Source organism: Heterodontus francisci, chromosome 1, assembly GCF_036365525.1.
Source record: "Heterodontus francisci isolate sHetFra1 chromosome 1, sHetFra1.hap1, whole genome shotgun sequence".
NCBI classification, from domain to species: domain Eukaryota; kingdom Metazoa; phylum Chordata; class Chondrichthyes; order Heterodontiformes; family Heterodontidae; genus Heterodontus; species Heterodontus francisci.
The window spans coordinates 121,607,956-121,628,803 of NC_090371.1; the positions used below are offsets into that span (position 1 = coordinate 121,607,956).

The 20,848-nt window shown below is 43.3% G+C and overlaps 1 protein-coding gene across 1 annotated transcript in view; it reads left to right on the plus strand.

Annotated features, from left to right (window-relative positions):
• LOC137367163 (cyclic nucleotide-binding domain-containing protein 2-like) overlaps positions 1-20,848 on the plus strand; it is a 172,996-nt gene that overhangs the window by 142,440 nt on the left and 9,708 nt on the right. The window contains exon 17 of the mRNA XM_068028624.1: positions 16,629-16,676. Within this exon, the coding sequence (XP_067884725.1) occupies positions 16,629-16,676 (48 nt within the window). The remainder of the gene's footprint in view (positions 1-16,628; positions 16,677-20,848) is intronic.

The window sequence follows — 20,848 nt, forward strand, 5'->3', positions numbered from 1 at the left end:
CGCAGACACGATGGCCTCCTCCTGTGCCGTAATTTTTCTGTGGTTGTATAGTTCTCTGATTCAGCTCCTCCTCCCTCACCATAAGGTGTAGCCCAAGATTCCATCGTTGGTACCAGTCTCTTCCGCATTTAGTTGTTGTTCTTTGGTGACATCATGTGTAGGCATGGGGGCCAGTTTTCATGTGTATGCTGCCGACCTCCAGCTCTACCTCTCCATACCATCAAACACCTTGCTGTTGTCTGAATACTTGCCCGAAAATTTTCTCAGGTGTTTTGCTAGACACCAGGTTTAACTCAGCAGCGGTCCAATGAAACCTACCTAAAAATAGTAGGAATCGTATTCCCTGATGATTCCAAGGTTTCCTGGTTGGACTTGTAATTATTTTATACTTATCTATACGAAGCTTCATTTGTGACATATTAGTCCAGATACCTAAAAAGAAAATCCTTATCCTATTGCATTTCTCATTGCTTGCACTACTTTGATATCACTTGCAAACACAGAGATTTGGCTTACACTAGGATTGCAAATAAGTTTATATACTACACCTTTTAATTCAAAGTGACATATTTCAAATTGTTGAACAATTCAGCTTTATTTGGCATTAAATTCCCACTTTACTATATTAATTACAGTATTTGTTCAAATTGGGTCCAAAAAGTTAGTGCAGAAAATGACTGAATTATTAGGAAATGAGAGAGGCCCTAAACTGACCTTGTGATCTTTTTACCAGCTTGTAACTCCATAATAATATTGCAATGCTAATAATGATGCACGGATTGACTGCCAAAAACTACAGCACTTGGCCTCTGAACATAGTTCATTTTGAATTGCAGCTAAAGCTAGTATTTCAATTCAGTTAATTATCTACTGAAGTAGTTATGAGATTGCTTTCATTTTTGTTAAGTTTATTTGAGTCACTGAGCTATTACAAAATCATATCACCTCTTGTGCTTTTGATGTCGCAATGGAGCATAGGAACTGGACTAGGTCATTTACCCCCTTGAGCCTGTTCTGCCATTCAGTGAGATCATGGCTGATCTGAATCTTAACTCCATTTACCCACCTTGATTCTGTAATCCTTGCCTAACGAATATCTATCAACCCAGTTTTAAAATTTTGAATTGACCAAGCTGAATCAGCTTTCTCGGGGAGGGAAATCCAGATTTCCACTATCCTTTGTGTGAACAAGTGCTTGCTGACAGTACTGGAAAGGAATTTATCTTCATTTATTTTCATTAAGTCCTCAACACACAACGTAATATGTTCTCATTTTCAAATTAGCAGTTCATTAGGTTTTTCAGAATTGCTACTAAATTGGTTTTCATTGTTATCCTCATAGTTCATAGATCTTATTTTTTCTATATACAAAGTTTCTATATTCAAGTTTCAGGTTTATGTGCAGTGTATATTATATAATCCTGCATTTCTTCAGTGGGGCATCAAAATTACTTTATATTCAGATCCAGCTTCATATTGAATTATTTACATACATACTGCTGTATTTGTCAGAGTCTTAGATAATTTATGACACTTATTCAAACAAAACATTTCCATTATGAAAGCATCACATCGTTAGCTGTGTCATAACCTTATGAGCTGTGCAGTTGGCAGCTGCTTGTTTATATAGGCTGCAAAATTGGACAAGGCCGGAAAACAGGGCAAGGGAATGTGAAGCAGGATTATCTTGCGCTTGTTGCTTCCAACCAAGCAGCACGCAAACATCATGATTGTATGATTGTAGCTTGCAACCAGTGCTAAGTGTGTTATTGAGTGGCTTCACACCTGCGCTGTAGGTGCAAAATCTTGTGCGGCCACCACGAATTAAAGCTAGCCTGCACTATTTAAAAGGGACGCACATTGTAACTGGAGCAGGTGCTGTAAGTCATTCTACAACTGATTCTGGCCAGGAAAGCCAGAAGAATGGCACAACATGGCAGAACACATGATGCTGCCCTGGAGGCCTTTGTGCAGTAGGTGTGAGGAGGAGAGGTGTCATTTTTACATAGGAGTCAGAAGGCCCTTCAGAGAGCCATTGCAAAGGCATTAGGACCTTATCTATGGCAGTCAAGAGTCTAGTCCCGAGGACTTGGATGCAGTGCAGCAAATAGTTCAATAACCTCACATGAGTGGTCAAGGTCAGTGAATGTATCTTCCAATACCATATCCTACCAACTGCACTAGTCACCTCATACACTGCTCAATGCACAACACTCCCATCACTCACCTATCAACAATCTCTGTCAATCACAACTCATACATAACATTCATAGCTTCACCACACCCTCACACACAGAGCACTGCTGCAAGCCTCACATCCACATCTCACAGCCTGCACACTGTTACAACCTCAGTGGAGACCACTAACTTTAAAACAAGAGATACGAACTTCCCAGACCGATTAAAAAATTACATGACAAGAGTTCATGTTTTAAGACTTTTACCATAACAACTAAACTAAAAATCAACATTAACTAAGAGTACTTAGTAGGCAGCTAATACACTAAATTACAGAGAAAGGCATTTCCATTAACTTATTAACAAACTCGAAAACCCCAACCCACATTTATACATTACACAGTGTTCTCATCAAAAAGGTATCTTTGAAGTTAAAAGTCCCAAACTCCTCCCAGCTGCAACGGTGTCCTTCTCAAAGTCAACATCCCCTTCGTTCATATCTTCCGAGCACATTTGACTGAACCAATGTTAATAAGGAAATCTCTGGTGACTCCATTGGTCTCTTCACAAACCTCGAGCCCTCGAACTGTGTTCGCATCTAAGCAGCCTTTTACTGTATCGGTGATCTGAGAACAGCTGTCTCCCCAGAAACAGCCGACTGGCCGTTCTCTCTCTCTCTTTACGCTGCGCAACTGACTGCTGGTCTTCATTTCTTCCTTTCAGCCTTCAGACCTAGTAAAACATCTTAAATTTATCCAGATCAAAAGTCAATAGTTGTTTGCCTTTAACAATTCTCAGAGACCATAAGTCTGGCCTTAGCAAAACCACCTGGGCCTTCCTTTGTTTCCAGGAGTTATAAATTGCAACTCAAATCTGAATTTTATAGCCCCTGGCTCCTTGTTTACAATCTGAGAGTCTGGGAGAGTGAAACCCATTGTCCTTTAGATGTTACAAACTTGTACCCTGCTTTCAAAAAGGTCTTTGATCTGGGTTCCTTGTTCTCATGGGAACCAAGATCCTCTGGGCAGATTTTTTATGAGGTCACATGTCTCCTCCAATTGTCCATTTTACACTGGATTAAAGATCACAGTTTTTAAACATAACCATACTAAAAAGTTCAGTGTTCAAAATAACACATTGCCAGCTACTTAGCCATGACAGCCATATCACCCAAACATATTGTACCACACTCAATGACCACTTCCCTCTCTCCTGCAGGACAAGATGGTGCATAACCAGCAGCAGAAGCACCTAACTGGCAGGGGTTAGGCATGGCTGCATGTTCTTACCTCGATGGAGGAGACTTTGGTTGCCAGCTTTAGAGTGGCCATGACTGAGGCTGTGGCCAACGGTGGGGATGAAACCATTGAAGATGACATTATCTTCATACAAAGAACAAAGAACAGTACAGCACAGGAACAGGCCATTGGGCCCTCCAAGCCTGCGCCGATCTTGACGCCTGCCTAAACTAAAACCTTCTGCACTTCCGGGGTCCGTGTCCCTCTATTCCCATCCTATTCATGTATTTGTCAAGATGCCTCTTAAACGTCTCTTTGGTACCTGCTTCCACCAACTCCCCTGGCAACAAGTTCCAGGCACTCACCACCCTCTGTGTAAAGAACTTGCCTCGCACATCCCCTCTAAACTTTGCCCCTCGCACCTTAAACCTATGTCCCCTAGTAACTGACTCTTCCACCCTGGGAAAAAGCTTCTGACTATCCACTCTGTCCATGCCGCTCATAACTTTGTAAACCTCTATCATGTCGCCCCTCCACCTCCGTCGTTCCAGTGAAAACAATCCGAGTCTATCCAACCTCTCCTCATAGCTAATGCCCTCCAGACCAGGCAACATCCTGGTAAACCTCTTCTGTACCCTCTCCAAAGCCTCCACGTCTTTCTGGGAGTGTGGCGACCAGAATTGCACACAATATTCTAAGTGTGGCCTAACTAAAGTTCTGTACAGCTGCGGCATGACTTGCCAATTTTTATACTCTATGCCCCGACCGATGAAGGCAAGCATGCCGAACGCCTTCATGACTACCTTATCCACCTGCATTGCCACTTTCAGTGACCTGTGGACCTGTACTCCCAGATCTCTCTGCCTGTCAATACTCCGAAGGGTTCTGCCATTTACTGTATACTTCCCACCTGCATTAGACCTTCCAAAATGCATTACCTCACATTTCTCCGGATTTAACTCCATCTGCCATTTCTCCACCCAAGTCTCCAACCGATCTATATCCTGCTGTATCCTCTGACAATCCTCATCACTGTCTGCAACTCCACCAACCTTTGTGTCGTCCGCAAACCTACTAATCAGACCAGCTACATTTTCCTCCAAATCATTTATATATACTACAAACATCAAAGGTCCCAGCACTGATCCCTGCGGAACACCACTAGTCACAGCCCTCCATTCAGAAAAGCATCCTTCCACTGCTACCCTCTGTCTTCTATGACCGAGCCAGTTCTGTATCCATCTTGCCAGCTCACCTCCGATCCCATGTGAATTCAACTTTTGCACCAGTCTGTCATGAGGGACCTTGTCAAAGGCTTTACTGAAGTCCATATAGACAACATCCACTGCCCTTCCTTCATCAATCATCCTCATCACTTCCTCAAAAAACTCAATCAAATTAGTGAGACATGACCTTCCCTTCACAAAACCATGCTGCCTCTTGCTAATAAGTCCATTTGTTTCCAAATGGGAGTAAACCCTGTCCCGAAGAATCCTCTCTAATAATTTCCCTACCACTGACGAAAAGCTCACCGGCCTATAATTTCCTGGATTATCCTTGCTACCCTTCTTAAACAAAGGAACAACATTGGCTATTCACCAGTCCTCTGGGACCTCACCTGTAGCCAATGAGGATGCAAAGATTTCTGTCAAGGCCCCAGCAATTTCTTCCCTTGCCTCCCTCAGTATTCTGGGGTAGATCCCATCAGGCCCTGGGGACTTATCTACCTTAATGCTTTGCAAGACACCCAACACCACCTCCTTTTTGATAATGAGATGACCGAGACTATCTACACTCCCTTCCCTAGGCTCATCATCCACCAAGTCCTTCTCCTTGGTGAATACTGATACAAAGTACTCATTTAGTACCTCGCCCATTTCCTCTGGCTCCACACATAGATTCCCTTCTCTGTCCTTGAGTGGGCCAACCCTTTCCCTGGTTACCCTCTTGCTCTTTATATACGTATAAAAAGCCTTGGGATTTTCCTTAATCCTGTTTGCCAATGACTTCGCATAACCCCTTTTAGTCCTCCTGACTCCTTGCTTAAGTTCCTTCCTACTGTCTTTATATTCCTCAACGGATTCTTCTGTTCCTAGCCTTCCAACCCTTACGAATGCTTCCTTTTTCTTTTTGACGAGGCTTACAATATCCCGCGTTATCCAAGCTTCCCGAAACTTGCCAAACTTATTCTTCTTCCTCACAGGAACATGCTGGTCCTGGATTCTAATCAACTGACATTTGAAAGACTCCCACATGTCAGATGTTGATTTACCCTCAAATAGCCACCCCCAATCTAAATTCTTCAGTTCCTGCCTAATATTTTTATAATTAGCCTTCCCCCAATTTAGCACCTTCACCCGAGGACTACTCTTATCCTTATCCACAAGTACCTTAAAACTTATGGAATTATGGTCACTGTTCCCGAAATGCGCCCCTACTGAAACTTCGACCACCTGGCCGGGCTCATTCCCCAATACCAGGTCCAGTACGGCCCCATCCCTAGTTGGACTATCTACGTACTGTTTCAAGAAGCCCTCCTGGATGCTCCTTTCAAATTCTGCCCCATCGAAGCCCCTAGCACTAAGTGAGTCCCAGTCAATATAGGGGAAGTTAAAATCACCCACCACTACAACCCTGTTACCTTTACTTCTTTCCAAAATCTGTCTACATATCTGCTCCTCTACTTCTACCTCTACATAATCCCCCTTCTCACATCCTACCTCCCTTCATCCCACAACCTCTTCTGATTTACAAGCTACAGATGGTGTAAGTGCACCTCTTGCTTCTCTCCCGCCTCCCCACAACACAACCTTAGTCTTGTGCCTTTCTCCTTTCAGATACTGATATTGACACTGCATGTACTTTAGAGGAAAATTTAGAGATGGAATCTGCATGTAGTGAGACACTGGGCCCGAGTGCCCCATAACCAGGACAGGGGGAAAGGGTAGCACAGATGCCAGCTCACCGAGGGGAGTAGGAAATCACTCACGAGCTCTGCTGCAGAAGGCTCAGATGAAAACTTCACTGTGGTGGTGTACAGAAGAAGCTGATGGGTGCACACACAGAAGCGTGTGGTGCATTGACAGGCCTGTCAGCCTACATGAAATATCAAGGAGCATGGAGGAGTCTGGTGCCAACATGAAATGGCTTTGTGCAGAGTTTGGAGCCCATCCATTCCAGTGTAGAAGTGGTGGCCAACTTCATGAGAACACTTGCAGACTCAGCCGTGATCCAGTGTCTGGTGGCTGATAAAGGATAAAGCTTCCTTGACAATACAAGCAGAAGCCACTTAACATCTATGTTCTGCAGTAGAAGCTCAGACTGAAATCATACAAGTGCAGCTTGCTGCCATGCAAATTCAGACTGCTCTCATTGAAGCTCAGGTTGTTGTCATCATAACTGCGGAAATCAGTGTTCAGAGATGCTTGCAAGCTGCCACAGCAGTCCAGCAATCTATCCTCCATCTAGGAGGATACTAGGATGACTGAGGTGCTGCCCTGAGGGTATGGCAGTGCCTCCGTGGAGCATAAACTTGCTGTCCTCTCTCAGGATGACAACATTCGTCCTCCCACCACTGCCACTCCGGCAGTGTCCATGCACACAGCTGCCGCCCACGGTGCATTGCGAAGCCAGGCTCACAAGGCCCAGAGCTGCTCAAGGTCGTCCTGCCAGGCCATCTGAAATCTTCCCCACTGAAAGTCAGCAGCCTTCCACCAGTCTGTTTTGCACCTTCTCCAGTGCCTCTATATCCTTTTTATAGTATGGAGACCAGTACTATTCACAGTACTCCAAATGTGGTGTTATGGCCAGGTGAGGAGGGGGTTTTAAGCTCCCCTCTTGCCCCGTCCTCTTATGTGACCACAACAGGGTTTATTCCTTTAAACAGTGGTTGTGCTTACCATCTCCATGAGTGTTTTACCTTTTTCCTTTACTGTGATCGTGAAAGAACTAATCGGACAGGTTTTCTTGAATTTAAAGAAGAAAGAAGTAAGTTTATATACTTAACAATCTAACCCAATTTAAAAATACTAACAAATATGCTACACATTCACGCACACATTCACATGAGAATCACACACATACACAAATAGATTACAGGAGGGAAAATAGATTTGGTGGTTGGATTAAAGTCCAGAATAAATGGAACTTAAATGCAGTCTGTAAAGTGGATGATCCAGTAGTCCTTGGCTGAAGCTGTATTCTTGAAGCTCTTACCCAAGTAAGAGCTTATCAAAGTGTATTTTGACTGGCTTGCGTTGCTCATGGTTGTCCTGAAGGCAGAATCTGTAGTTGGCTCTCTAACACTGGTCTCTGGCTGTAGCGGTCTGTAGGCTTGGAGGATCCCCCAGTCGCAGACGGTTTTCAAACTTGATGTTTTCTGGGGCGAGAGAAAGACGAGAGAGAAAGGGAAGCACACAGCTTTCTTCTACTGCAAATTCAGTTACTGCTTGTCTCTGTCTCTGTAATAAAACTTCTAGTTTCTTCAGAGAGGAACAGACGGTCACATGGTTCTCTCAATCCCCTCTGTTTCTCATGAGGTTTTTCTGGAATCTTCTAATGAAATTCAAGGTTCTTCAAGCCCCAGGATGCCGATTCACACTTGGAGGGAGTTGGCTTTTTCAAAGTCAATGTGTGAGGATGGCCAAGCTAATGAAGCCATTTTGGGTAATTCAGTCACTTCGAGCAAGCCATTGTCCTGACTGGGCTTCCTGTTAGACTTTCTGTCTCCAGTTCAATCTCCTGGTATTTCAGATGTAAATGGCAGTGGCCATCTTGGCTGTTAATTTTTTAAAAAGTTACGGTAGGATTTTTTCCCATTAAAAGTCTAAGGTAAGTTTCCAACTGATTAAATTAATATTTCCCATTTGGCATACAGGGTTTTCTTGACACTGCTCTAACCAGGACACAATACAAGTTTAACATAGATTCTCTGCTTTCCAATTCTAAGCCTTTAGAAATGAACCCTAGTGCTATTTTATAGCATTATGAACCTGTGTCACAACTTTTATTGATTTATATATTTGTACCATCTTATATACATTGAGGTATATGTACATAACACTTCAAAAAATGCTCCATTGTCTGTAAAGCACTTTGTGACATCTGGTGGTTGTGAATGTGCTGTATAAATGCAAGTCCTTTCCTTCCTTTCCTTTGATATATACATATTGAGATACTAAATGAATACTTTGCACCTGTCTTTATCAAGGAAAAAGGTGGTGCACAAATTATAGTGGAAGAGGAGGTAGCTGAGATGAACTAAAAATTGACAGAGGAGGTATTAGAAAGGCTGGCTGTTCTTAAAGTTGATGAGTCACCAGGACCAGATGGGATGCATCTGAGGATGCTGAGGGAAGTCAGGGTTAAAATTATGGAGGTACTAGCCATAATCTTCCTTAGATACAGGGGTGGTGCCAGAGGGCTGGAGAAGTGCAAATGCGAGCCCTTGTTCAAAAGAAGGGTATAAGTATAAACCCAGCAACTACAGTCCAGTCAGTTTAAGTTCAGTCATGGGAAAACTTTTAGAAACAATAATCTGGGACAAAGTGAACAAGTGTGGATTAATCAGGGAACTCCAACATGGATTTGTTAAAGGCAAATGTGTTCAACTAACTTGATGAAGTTTATTGATGAGGTAACAACGAGGATTGATGAGGGTAAAGCAGTTAATGCGGTCTCTCTGGACTTCTAAAAGGTGTTTGATAAAATGCCACATAATAGGCTTGCCAGCAAAGTTGAAGCTCAAGAAATAAAAGGGACAGTGGCAGCATGGATATGAAGTTGCCTGAGTAGCAATCTTTCCTACTACCAACATTGGTTGGGGCAGAATTTGTAAGGAGCATCCAGGAGGGCTTCATGAAACAATATGTAGATAGTCCACCTAGGGATGGGGCCCTACTGGACCTGGTATTGGAGAATGAGCCCGGCCAGGTGGTCGAAGTTTCAGTAGGCGAGCATTTCGGGAACAGTGACCATAATTCCATAAGTTTTAAGGTACTTGTGGATAGGGATAAGAGTAGTGCTCGGGTGAAGGTGCTAAATTGGGGGAAGGCTAATTATAAAAATATTAGGCAGGAACTGAAGAATTTAGATCGGGGGCGGCTGTTTGAGGGTAAATCAACATCTGACATGTGGGAGTCTTTCAAACGTCAGTTGATTAGAATCCAGGACCAGCATGTTCCTGTGAAGAAGAAGGCTAAGTTTGGCAAGTTTCGGGAACCTTGGATAACGCGGGATATTGTGAGCCTAGTCAAAAAGAAAAAGGAAGCATTCATAAGGACTGGAAGGCTGGGAACAGACGAAGCCCTTGAGGAATATAAAGACAGTAGGAAGGAACTTAAGCAAGGAGTCAGGAGGGCTAAAAGGGGTCATGAAAAGTCATTGGCAAACAGGATTAAGGAAAATCCCAAGGCTTTTTATACGTATATAAAGAGCAAGAGGGTAACCAGGGAAAGGGTTGGCCCACTCAAGGACAGAGGGAATCTATGTGTGGAGCCAGAGGAAATAGGCGAGGTACTAAATGAGTACTTTGCATCAGTATTCACCAAAGAGAAGGACTTGGTGGATGATGAGCCTAGGGAAGGGAGTGTCGATAGTCTCGGTCATGTCGATATCAAAAAGGAGGAGGTGTTGGGTGTCTTGCAAAGCATTAAGGTAGATAGGTCCGCAGGGCCTGATGGGATCTACCCCAGAATACTGAGGGAGGCAAGGGAAGAAATTGCTGCGGCCTTGACAGAAATCTTTGCATCCTCATTGGCTACAGGTGAGGTCCCAGAGGACTGGAGAATAGCCAATGTTGTTCCTTTGTTTAAGAAGGGTAGCAAGGATAATCCAGGAAATTATAGGCCGGTGAGGATTCTTCGGGACAGGCTTTACTCCTATTTGGGAACAAACTAACTTATTGGTGAGAGGCAGCACGGTTTTGTGAAGGGGAGGTCGTGTCTCACTGACATGATTGAGTTTTTTGAGGAAGTGACGAAGATGATTGATGAAGGAAGGGCAGTGGATGTTGTCTATATGGACTTCAGTAAAGCCTTTGACAAGGTCCCTCATGGCAGACTGGTACAAAAGGTGAAGTCACACGAGATCAGAGGTGAGCTGGCAAGATGGATACAGAACTGGCTCAGTAATAGACGACAGAGGGTAGCAGCGGAAGGGTGCTTTTCTGAATGGAGGGCTGTGACTAGTGGTGTTCCGCAGGGATCAGTGCTGGGACCTTTGCTGTTTGTAGTATATATAAATGATTTGGAGGAAAATGTAGCTGGTCTGATTGGTAAGTTTGCGGACGACACAAAGGTTGGTGGAGTTGCGGATAATGATGAGGATTGTCAGAGGATACAGCAGGATATAGATTGGGTTGGAGACTTGGGCGGAGAAATGGCAGATGGAGTTTAATGCGGACAAATGTGAGGTAATGCATTTTGGAAGGTCTGATGCAGGTGGGAAGTATACAGTAAATGGCAAAACCCTTAGAAGTATTGACAGGCAGAGAGATCTGGGAGTACAGGTCCACAGGTCACTGAAAGTGGCAACGCAGGTGGATAAGGTAGTCATGAAGGCATACGGCATGCTTGCCTTCATCGGTCGGGGCATAGAGTATAAAAATTGGCAAGTCATGCTGCAGCTGTCCAGAACTTTAGTTAGGCCACACTTAGAATATTGTGTGCAATTCTGGTCGCCACACTACCAGAAGGACATGGAGGCTTTGGAGAGGGTACAGAAGAGGTTGACCAGGATGTTGCCTGGTCTGGAGGGCATTAGCTATGAGGAGAGGTTGGATAAACTTGGATTGTTTTCACTGGAACGACAGAGGTGGAGGGGCGACATGATAGAGGTTTACAAAGTTATGAGCGGCATGGACAGAGTGGATAGTCAGAAGCTTTTTCCCAGGGTGGAAGAGTCAGTCACTAGGGGACATAGGTTTAAGGTGCGAGGGGCAAAGTTTAGAGGGGATGTGCGAGGCAAGTTCTTTTGCACAGAGGGTGGTGAGTGCCTGGAACTTGCTGCCGGGGGAGTTGGTGGAAGCAGGTACGATAGCGACGTTTAAGAGGCATCTTGACAAATACATGAATAGGATGGGAATAGAGGGATACGGTCCCCGGAAGTGCAGAAGGTTTTAGTTTAGGCAGGCGTCAAGATCGGTGCAGGCTTGGAGGGCTGAATGGCCTGTTCCTGTGCTGTACTGTTCTTTGTTCTAAGCTAATGGATTTATAGCTCCTTGGACTTATTCCATCTCCATTTTTAAATACAGGAATCACATCAGGTATCCACCAGTTCTCTGGCACTATTCCCTTTTCTCATTTTTTATATGTATGTAATAGCGCCTCTGCTTTCACTTTTCTAACTTCTTTTAGTATGAGAGTACACGCTCCATCCACGCCAGGGGTTTTTATCCTAAGTTTGATTTGTATATCAATTATCTTTCCCTTTCTATCATTATCGTCTTAAAATCCTTTTGATCTCTTCTAATACTTTCGTGACTTCATCCTAGGGTGTTAAAAGAAGTGGCTAGTGAGATAATTGATGCATTAGTTTTAATTTTCCAAACTTCCCTAGATTCAGGGAAGGTTCCGTTAGATTGGAAAATAGCGAATGTAACTCCTTTATTCAAAAAGGGAGGGAGACAGAAAGCAGGAAACTACAAGCCAGTTAGCTTAACATCTGTCTTCGGGAAAATGTTGGAAGCTATTATTAAAGGCGTTATAGCAGGGTATTTAGAAAAATTGAAGGTAATCAGGCAGAGTCAACATGGTTTTGTGAAAGGGAAATCATGTTTAACCAATTTATTGGAGTTCTTTGAGGGAGTTACATGTGCTGTGGATAAAGGGGAGCCAGTGGATGTATTGTACTTAGATTTCCAGAAGGCATTTGATAAGGTGCCACATTATTGCGAAAAATAAAAGCTCATGGAACTTATTTCGATTTATTTTTTATTTATTTTACTTATTTAGAGATACAGCACTTGAACAGGCCCTTTGGCCCACCGAGTCTGTGCCGACCAATAACCACCCATTTATACTTAGTCTTAGTCTTTTGGGCCTCCTTATCTCGAGAGACAATGGATACGCGCCTGGAGGTGGTCAGTGGTTTGTGAAGCAGCGCCTGGAGTGGCTATAAAGGCCAATTCTGGAGTGACAGGCTCTTCCACAGGTGCTGCAGAGAAATTTGTTTGTTGGGGCTGTTGCACAGTTGGCTCTCCCCTTGCGCCTCTGTCTTTTTTCCTGCCAACTACTAAGTCTCTTCGACTCGCCACAATTTAGCCCTGTCTTTATGGCTGCCCGCCAGCTCTGGCGAATGCTGGCAACTGACTCCCACGACTTGTGATCAATGTCACACGATTTCATGTCGCGTTTGCAGATTTATATTTATACTAATTATACCCATTTATACCCATTTATACTAACCCTACACTAACCCCATATTCTCTACCACATCCCCACTATTCTCCTATCACCTACCTACACTAGGGGCAATTTACAATGGCCAATTTACCTATCAACCTGCAAGTCTTTTGGAGGTGGGAGGAAACCGGAGCACCCAGAGGAAACCCATGCAGACACAGGGAGAACTTGCAAACTCCACACAGGCAGTACCCAGAATCGAACCCGGGTCGCTGGAACTGTGAGGCTGCGGTGCTAACCACTGCGCCACTGTGCCGTCATTATTGAATGACGGAGCAGGCTCAAAGGGCCGAGTGGCTTACTCCTACTCCTAATTCGTATATCTGTATGATTCAGAACAGATCTAGCAGCTCAAAACTGGGCATCTATGTGGTGTGGTGGGCCATCAGCAGCAGAATTGTATTCCACCTCATGGCCTGACGTTTTTTATTCTTTCATGGGATGGGTGTTGCTGTTGCCTGTCCTTAATTGCCCTTGACAACTGAATGGCTTGCAAGGCCATCTCAGTGGACAGTTCAGAGTCAACCACATTGCTGTGGGTCTGGAGTCACATGTAGGCCAGACCAGGTAAGGATGGCAGATTTCCTTCCCTAAAGGACATTGGTGAACTAGATGTATTTTTACAACAATCAATGGTAGTTTTTCTGGCACCATTACTGAGACTAGCTTTTAATTCCAGACTTATTGTTGTTAATTTAATTAATTAATTGAATTTAAATTTCACCAGCTGCTATGGTGGGATTTGAACCTATATCCCTGGGCATTAGCCTGGGTCTCTGGATTTATAGCTCAATGACATTGCCACTACACCACATGCAATATTTAGCTGCTAGTTCTATTGTTTATGTTGCCATCTTTCGATTATTACTATTACATCTGATTCGTCACTGTGAATTATTGCCTCCAGTTTCCCCATTTTATTTTGGATGATGTGTACATGGCTGTATAGGCATCCGTAAAAGTTGTTCCTTTTACTTTATCTTTAATACTTCTGTTATCTTTTTATACTTCTGTTTTATAATTGTATTTGTCCTCTGGCTGTTTATGTTATCCTTGTTCCTTACCTGAGTCTGACCTTTACTCTCACCTCCTATTTCTTTCATCTGCTGTAGTTCTTCTGGTTTTTCCACTTTAACTCTCGTAGGAGCCTGGGGGAACATCATTGGAAACAATGGAAAGCAAAACGCATGATCTGTGCTGTGCCTCTGAGAGTTTCATTAGTCTCCTGCCAGAGTTACAATGAAAAACTGAGATAACCCTTGTGGAATTTCAGAGCTATGAATATTTAATGACCCAGATTTTGTGGTCAGTGGCAAATGAATGGCTCTAGCCCTTTGATACACTTAGACTTGCTTATCGACCTCTATGGACTTTTACACGGGAACTTCCTGTGATTAGAAATCCCCTCCACAGGGGATCTGGAACTTGTGTAGACAGGGCAAACAATAGTGTGTCTCCTTAACCAATCAGATTGAAGAATCCTTACTGAGACATGCAGGATGAGATTTTAATTCACTCAAAACCCCATCCACTTGTACCGAGTTAAAATTGGACCTGCAGAGTCTAAACCAGGAAATGTAAACTGGAATATTTAATTTGGTGCCAAATTATATAGAGAAAGTGCAATAAAGAGAAGGAAAGAAAGGTGGGATTAAGAGAGAGAGATACAAAAGACAGAAAGAAAAAGTTAAAACAGATTTTTACATTTTTAAAATCTCCAACAATAATTAAAATCCTGAAGGAATTAGACTCCACACTTGTAAAAGTTAATTTTCAGTGCCAGAGAGATTGTTTGACAGTAAATTAGACTTATTACACCATTAAAATTGACTTACACTTGAACCTCCAAGCCCTCATTTTTTCTAGCGAGTCAGTAGGTATCTATCACGTAAGTACTCCAACTTCACACCCTTCCATGTATTTGAATGCTGAGTCTATCAGTGAGATATTGTCATAGCAAAGCTTCTAGATGAGTTGGGTAACTCATACACCAGCTTCCCAGTTTGTGCGTTTAATTGCACATGTGCGGTCACCGGAGTTTGCTGTCTGATTTATTCTTTAATAATAGTAAGTGCTGATAGCCTCACCATTTATTTTACTGCAAAATCTGGGTCATTGCACCTTTCCTCTAACAGCTTTCCTAAGGTGCTAAGATACGCACCAATTTTACTATCGTTTGAAATAATACTGCCATGCTGCATACCATATAAGGAGCAATATTTCTGATATAGCCATTGTAATGCATAATTTTGCACAAGATCTTAACATTGCTGGAAAAGTGGAATCTTTCCAGTCCATTTCAGCAGGACCATGTTTGAATGTTGTAGTGAGGAAGTTAATGTCTTGAGAATGCTGAAAAACCCTGCTGTTTTGTTGCTTTTAATTGTATCAGTAGTTTGAATATATTGTTGAACTGAGTAGTATAACAAAGTAAACTTATACTGTGCATCCTGGGTGAAAGTTACGTTTGAGATTACCCATAAGCACTTGTTGAACATTGGTTTATATTTTAATATAGCAAACTTTTGATAAAAGTGACAATATAGCACCATTGCTGTATCTTCTCCATTGTGGGACTATAACTGGTGCAAGGGCAATTTGTGTATGCTGATGAATAATGCTGAAAGGCGCAATTTGCATGAAAGAATCACTGGCAAACCATTTTCATATACTTAAGAACACAATGCAATTTTGTAAATTTCTTTAAAATGGATCACCACGTCATTCTTACGTGATGCCATCGTTGTGATGTTTTTAGCCTGTAGGTGAAAAAAAAAATTAATAAACACTTCTTCATGAAAACCATACTCCTGTAAGGTGTTGCCAACAACACATTAGTAGGATTTCACGATTGTTGCTATTTCTTACTAATGATAAGGACAAGGATAAAATATTGATTCACCATTATTGTGTAACTGTAGTGTTAGGAAGAGAAAAATAACTTACATTTATATAGCAAATCAGAAGATCCCAAAGCAGTTCACAGCCAATGGATTACTTTAGAAGTGTAGTCCCTGTTGTTATGTAAACAAACATGGCCGTCAGTTTTCTCATGACAAGGACTGACAAATGGCACTGAGATTAGTGATGTTTTGATCTGCTTTGGTGGTGTTGGTTTAGGGATGATTGTTGGCCAGAACACAAGTAGAACACACTGCACTACTTCAAAAAAAAATGGCATTGGATTCCTTAACATCCACTTGAGCTGGCAGATAGGGCCCTGGTATAACATCCCTTCTGAAGCACACCATCTCCAATAGTGCAACACCCGCTCAGTACTGTACTGAATTGCCAGCCTCAGTTACATGATCACATTGTACAGTTGGGCTTAGCCCAAAATTTGCTCATTCAAAGGCAAGAGTGCTTCACTGAGACAAGCTGGCACCGGGTAACAACAGCAACAGAGGAACATAGGAACAGGAGTAGACCATTCAACTCTTCGTGCCATTCCACCATTCAATTGGATAATTGTTGATCTGTGTCTTAACTCCATTTACCTGCCTTTGCTCCATATCACTCGACAACCTTACCTAATAAAAATCTGTCGATCTCAGTCTTGATAATTTCAATGAATCGAGCATCCCCAGCTTTTTGGGGAAGAGAATACCAGATTTTGGTAGTTGCTTGTGTAAATGGAGATTCCTTGCACTTTGCTTTCTACTTCCCATTATTAACAAGTGTGATGTTTTGGTGCTGTGTTAAAGGCTGAGTGAAAACAACATTTATAATTGCAGTTTCCTTAATGTTACTTTTCATTGTTTTCACCTCATTGTTTAGTTGTTTTAACTGAATGAAGTGTTTCTATTCCCAGGGGCTGACAGAAATCCCAGGAAGTACTTGTAACCTACGGTTAAGCCTGGTAAGATCAGTAGTTAATATTGCTATTAAAAACTTGATTCACAGTTTTTGTGTAACTGTACTGTTACAATTATATACAATATGTTAAGTAAAATCTCCAAGATACTATGACCTCATACTGCTAAGTTCCAGTGTCTTGGAATGTTTACTATCCCACTCCTTTTTGCCTAATTTGTATAACTTCTCTCTTCGTCTTAATCTGTTATCACCTTTCTTTTGGTTCCTTAGCATTTTGTCCAATGTCATTTCTTTCTCCCTTCTTCTCTATCTAAGGTGTTAAAAAGGGCATTCAAACTAGAGGTCTGTAGTCAAATGCTGCTCTGTGGTGTGGCCATCCGAACATTTGGGATATGAACTGAGTGGAGAAAGGGCATTGAAGTCCCCCACCCCGAGTACATTCAGTACCCTTGCTACCCTCAGTGCTTCCTCCAAGTGGTGTTCAACATGGAGGAATAAGAATTCATCAGCTAAGAGAGGGAGGCAGGTGGTAATCAGCAAGAGAGTTAGCGACGTTTAAGAGGCATCTTGACAAATACATGAATAGGATGGGAATAGAGGGATACGGTCCCCGGAAATGCAGAAGGTTTTAGTTTAGGCAGGCATCAAGATCGGCGCAGGTTTGGAGGGCCGAATGGCCTGTTCCTGTGCTGTACTGTTCTTTGTTCTTTGCCCCACCTCTGGACATATGCAAGGATGTTGACGGAGGAGGCTGGGATGTGCGCTGACAGTTATGGTGTTGCAAGTATGACTATGTCAGGCTGTTGCTTGACGAGTCTGTGGGACAGCTTTCTCAATTTTGACACCAGTCCCCAGATGTTAGTGAGGCTGACTCTGCATGGTCAATTGGGCTGAGTGTGCCTTTGTCATGTCTTGATTTGATGCCAAGACAAGTGGCCACCTGCTTTGATTCTTGCTATTCTTTGTACCAGTTGTGTACAACTGAATGGTTTGCTAGGGCAGTTAAAAGTCAACCATATTGATGTAGGATTGGAGTCAAATACAGATCAGCATTGGACGTAAAAATCTGAGAGACAGCACATCATGGCATAAGTGCCAAGTGTTCTGCTGACCCTGCCAAAGTTTATGAGATCAGGGGAACGTTCATTTGACTGCCATTGGCAGATGGTCATGTCATTATGACTGCATCTGTGGAGTTCACTTTTGCGACAATGACAGAAAGACTATTGTAGGTGGCTCAACCTAGGGCGGAGTGGTGTATTAGGGATCCCCCTTGAAAGTAGGTTTACATGTCTTCAGAGGCACCTTCATTAAAAAAAACTAAACCCAATCTTTGGGAATCTAGATAAGGATGCCCCCCTCCCCCACCCACACCTTATAGTAATGATTTTGTAATAGGCTGTCAGAAGCTCCCATCCTGCAAGATCAATTTTGAGATGTACATGGAGAGGAACAGGAGTAGGTCAAATAACTCCTCAAACCTATAATGCCATTCAGTGAGATCATGTAATCTGTGATCTGTGACCTAACTCTATGTACCTGCCTTTGCTTCATATCCCTTACTACCATTGGTTACAAAAATCTATCAATTTCAGATCCAAAATTAACAATTGGCCTAATATTAAGTGAGTACCAAACTTCCGCCACATGACAGTGGTGCAGGTCTTGGTGTTGGACCTGGAAGCGGGCGGCATTGCCATTCAATGTAGAATTGACTGGCCAAATGCGATTATGCGGCAGCCAACCAGTTAGCAAGATGGAGGCATGGGGCCCAGCCAATCAAGTGCTGGGGCAGGCAGGAAGGCACCGATCCTGGTTTCAACTGATATGAGGATATGTGCTGGTGCCATCTTTAAATGGCAGCCAGACCTGATTGCAGAGTTCGTGACCCTCCCGGCTCGCCATGGAAGTCACTGAGCGAACCAACCTTGTGGCCCCGAAGAGCTTTCCTCATCTGTGCTGCCCCACAGACTGACTGACCCTCATCCCCTCTGTGCTGCCCCACAGACTGACTGCCCCTCATCCCCTCTGTGCTGCCCCACTGACTGACTGCCCCTCATCCCCTCTGTGCTGCCCCACAGACTGACTGCCCCTCATCTCCTCTGAACTGCCCCACTGAGTGACTGCCCCTCAGCTTCTCTGAGCTGCCCCACTGAGTGACTGCCTCTCCTCTCCTCTGTGCTGCCCCACAGACTGACTACCCCTCAACTTCTCTGAATTGCCCCACTGAGTGACTTCCCCTCAACTTCTCTGAGCTGCCCCGCTGAGTGATTGTGATGGCCTCCTCTCCCCTTTCCTACCTTCACTCCTGTAAAAAATAAAAAAAATGCTGTAAGTGCACAGCAGGTCTCGCAGCATCTGTGGAAATAGTTTCTCTCTATCTACTCTATCAGTTCCTCTTAATATCTTAAAAACTTTGATCATATCACCCTTTAATCAACTAAATTCCAGGGAATACAACCCTGGTTTGTGTAATCTCTCCTCGTAATTTAACCCTTGGACCCCAGGCATCATTCTGGTAAATCAACACTGAACTCTCTCCAAAGCCAATATATCATTTCTTTAATAAAAACAAAAAGGTCTGGATATACTCACAGGTCTGGCAACATCTGTGGATAGAGAAACAGAGTTCATGTTTCCTTAACGAGGATTCCCCCCCTACTGTATTTCATGGGGTCCTCGATCAGGTCTGTTCTATTTCACACACTTCTGCTCTCACCCACTTCCACTTCCCCTCCCTCCCACAACTACGATATGATTCCCCTTGTCCTCATCTTCCACCTCACCAGCCTCCATATTCAATGGATCATACTCTGCCATTTCCACCACCTCCAGTGGAGGGAAGTAGGCAACAGGCACGGCAGCCACTGCCATCCCACCTGATTTTCCGGGGAGATGAGGGGGAGGGTGCAGTGTAAAATTCTAGTCATTTACTCTGTTTCTCTCGATGCTGCCAGCCCCACTGAGCATTTTTCTGTTTTTATTTCAGATATCCAGCATTCGCTGTATTTTGCTTTTGTATCATTTCTTAAGTTGTGGTACCAGAACTGAAAACAGCACTCCAGTTGGGGTGGCTTCTGGCCTAGTTTCCAGATGTTCTGGCATTTGCTAGCACTGTTGTGGATTTTTAGCTCCCTTGTCACTAAGCTTCCCGGTATTTCTGATTAGTTAGTACACCTTTCCTCACAATATCTCTCTTTCCCCTCATCACTGGACTTGTTTGACCATTATGCCATATCTTCCTCTTGCAGCATATGATGGCCTGTACACCCGTTCTGTCTTTTTTGACACCATAAATTAGCCTTCTAAGATGCTCTTTGAGGATTCTTTGCTGGTTTCACTCATTACATTCAGTAGGTCAGAGCTGCTGCCAGTGGAACACAACACACTCTACTTTCAATTGAAAAAATAATTTAAAAATAATTACATGGATCTCCACTGAGATGCCAATGGTGACTAACATGTGCGGAGAGCTCATTGTTTGACTGTAAAGCAAAATCTCCTCAGAGGCTGTGAGTCAGTTGTTACTCAGTGTTAAATAATATCGAATCATTTTGTTAATAATGACTTCATAGTTTTGATCTTGGAAAAGGGAAAAAGAACACTTTTGTTAAGAAAAGATCAGGAGTGATATTTCAGTTTTCACCTAGCTGAAATATTCTGTGACTTTCATTGATGGTACTTACCTATGGACAAGAGGAAAAGAAAGACAAGAAGTAATTCAGGTAGAAATGCAGCAAGACCTGTAGAATGTCCAGGCTTGGGCTGATAATTGGCAAGTAACATTCATGCCACACAAATGCCAGGCAATGACCATGTTCAACTAGAGAGAATCTAACCATCTCCCCTTGACATTCAACAGCATTACAATTGCTGAATCTCCCAGTATCAACATCCTGGGGGTTACCATTGACCATAAACTGAACTGCAGTAGCCATATAAATACTGTGGCTCCAAGAGCAGGTCAGAGTAGAGCATGGCTACCCGACCCGAACCCGACAGGACCCAACGACATGTGTCGGGTTTGGGTCGAGTCGGGTCACTCTTCCGGGTTTGGCATTCAGGCTGGGTTGGACACAGTGGCAGTGCTGCCTTTTGGTCAGGGAGGGAAAGGGAAGTACGAGTAAGTGTCATTAATTTCCGATAGTCGGGTTGGGTCGAGTTGGGCGCGGGAAAAAACCAAAGGACTCGGGTCCAGGTCGGGTTCGGGTTAGA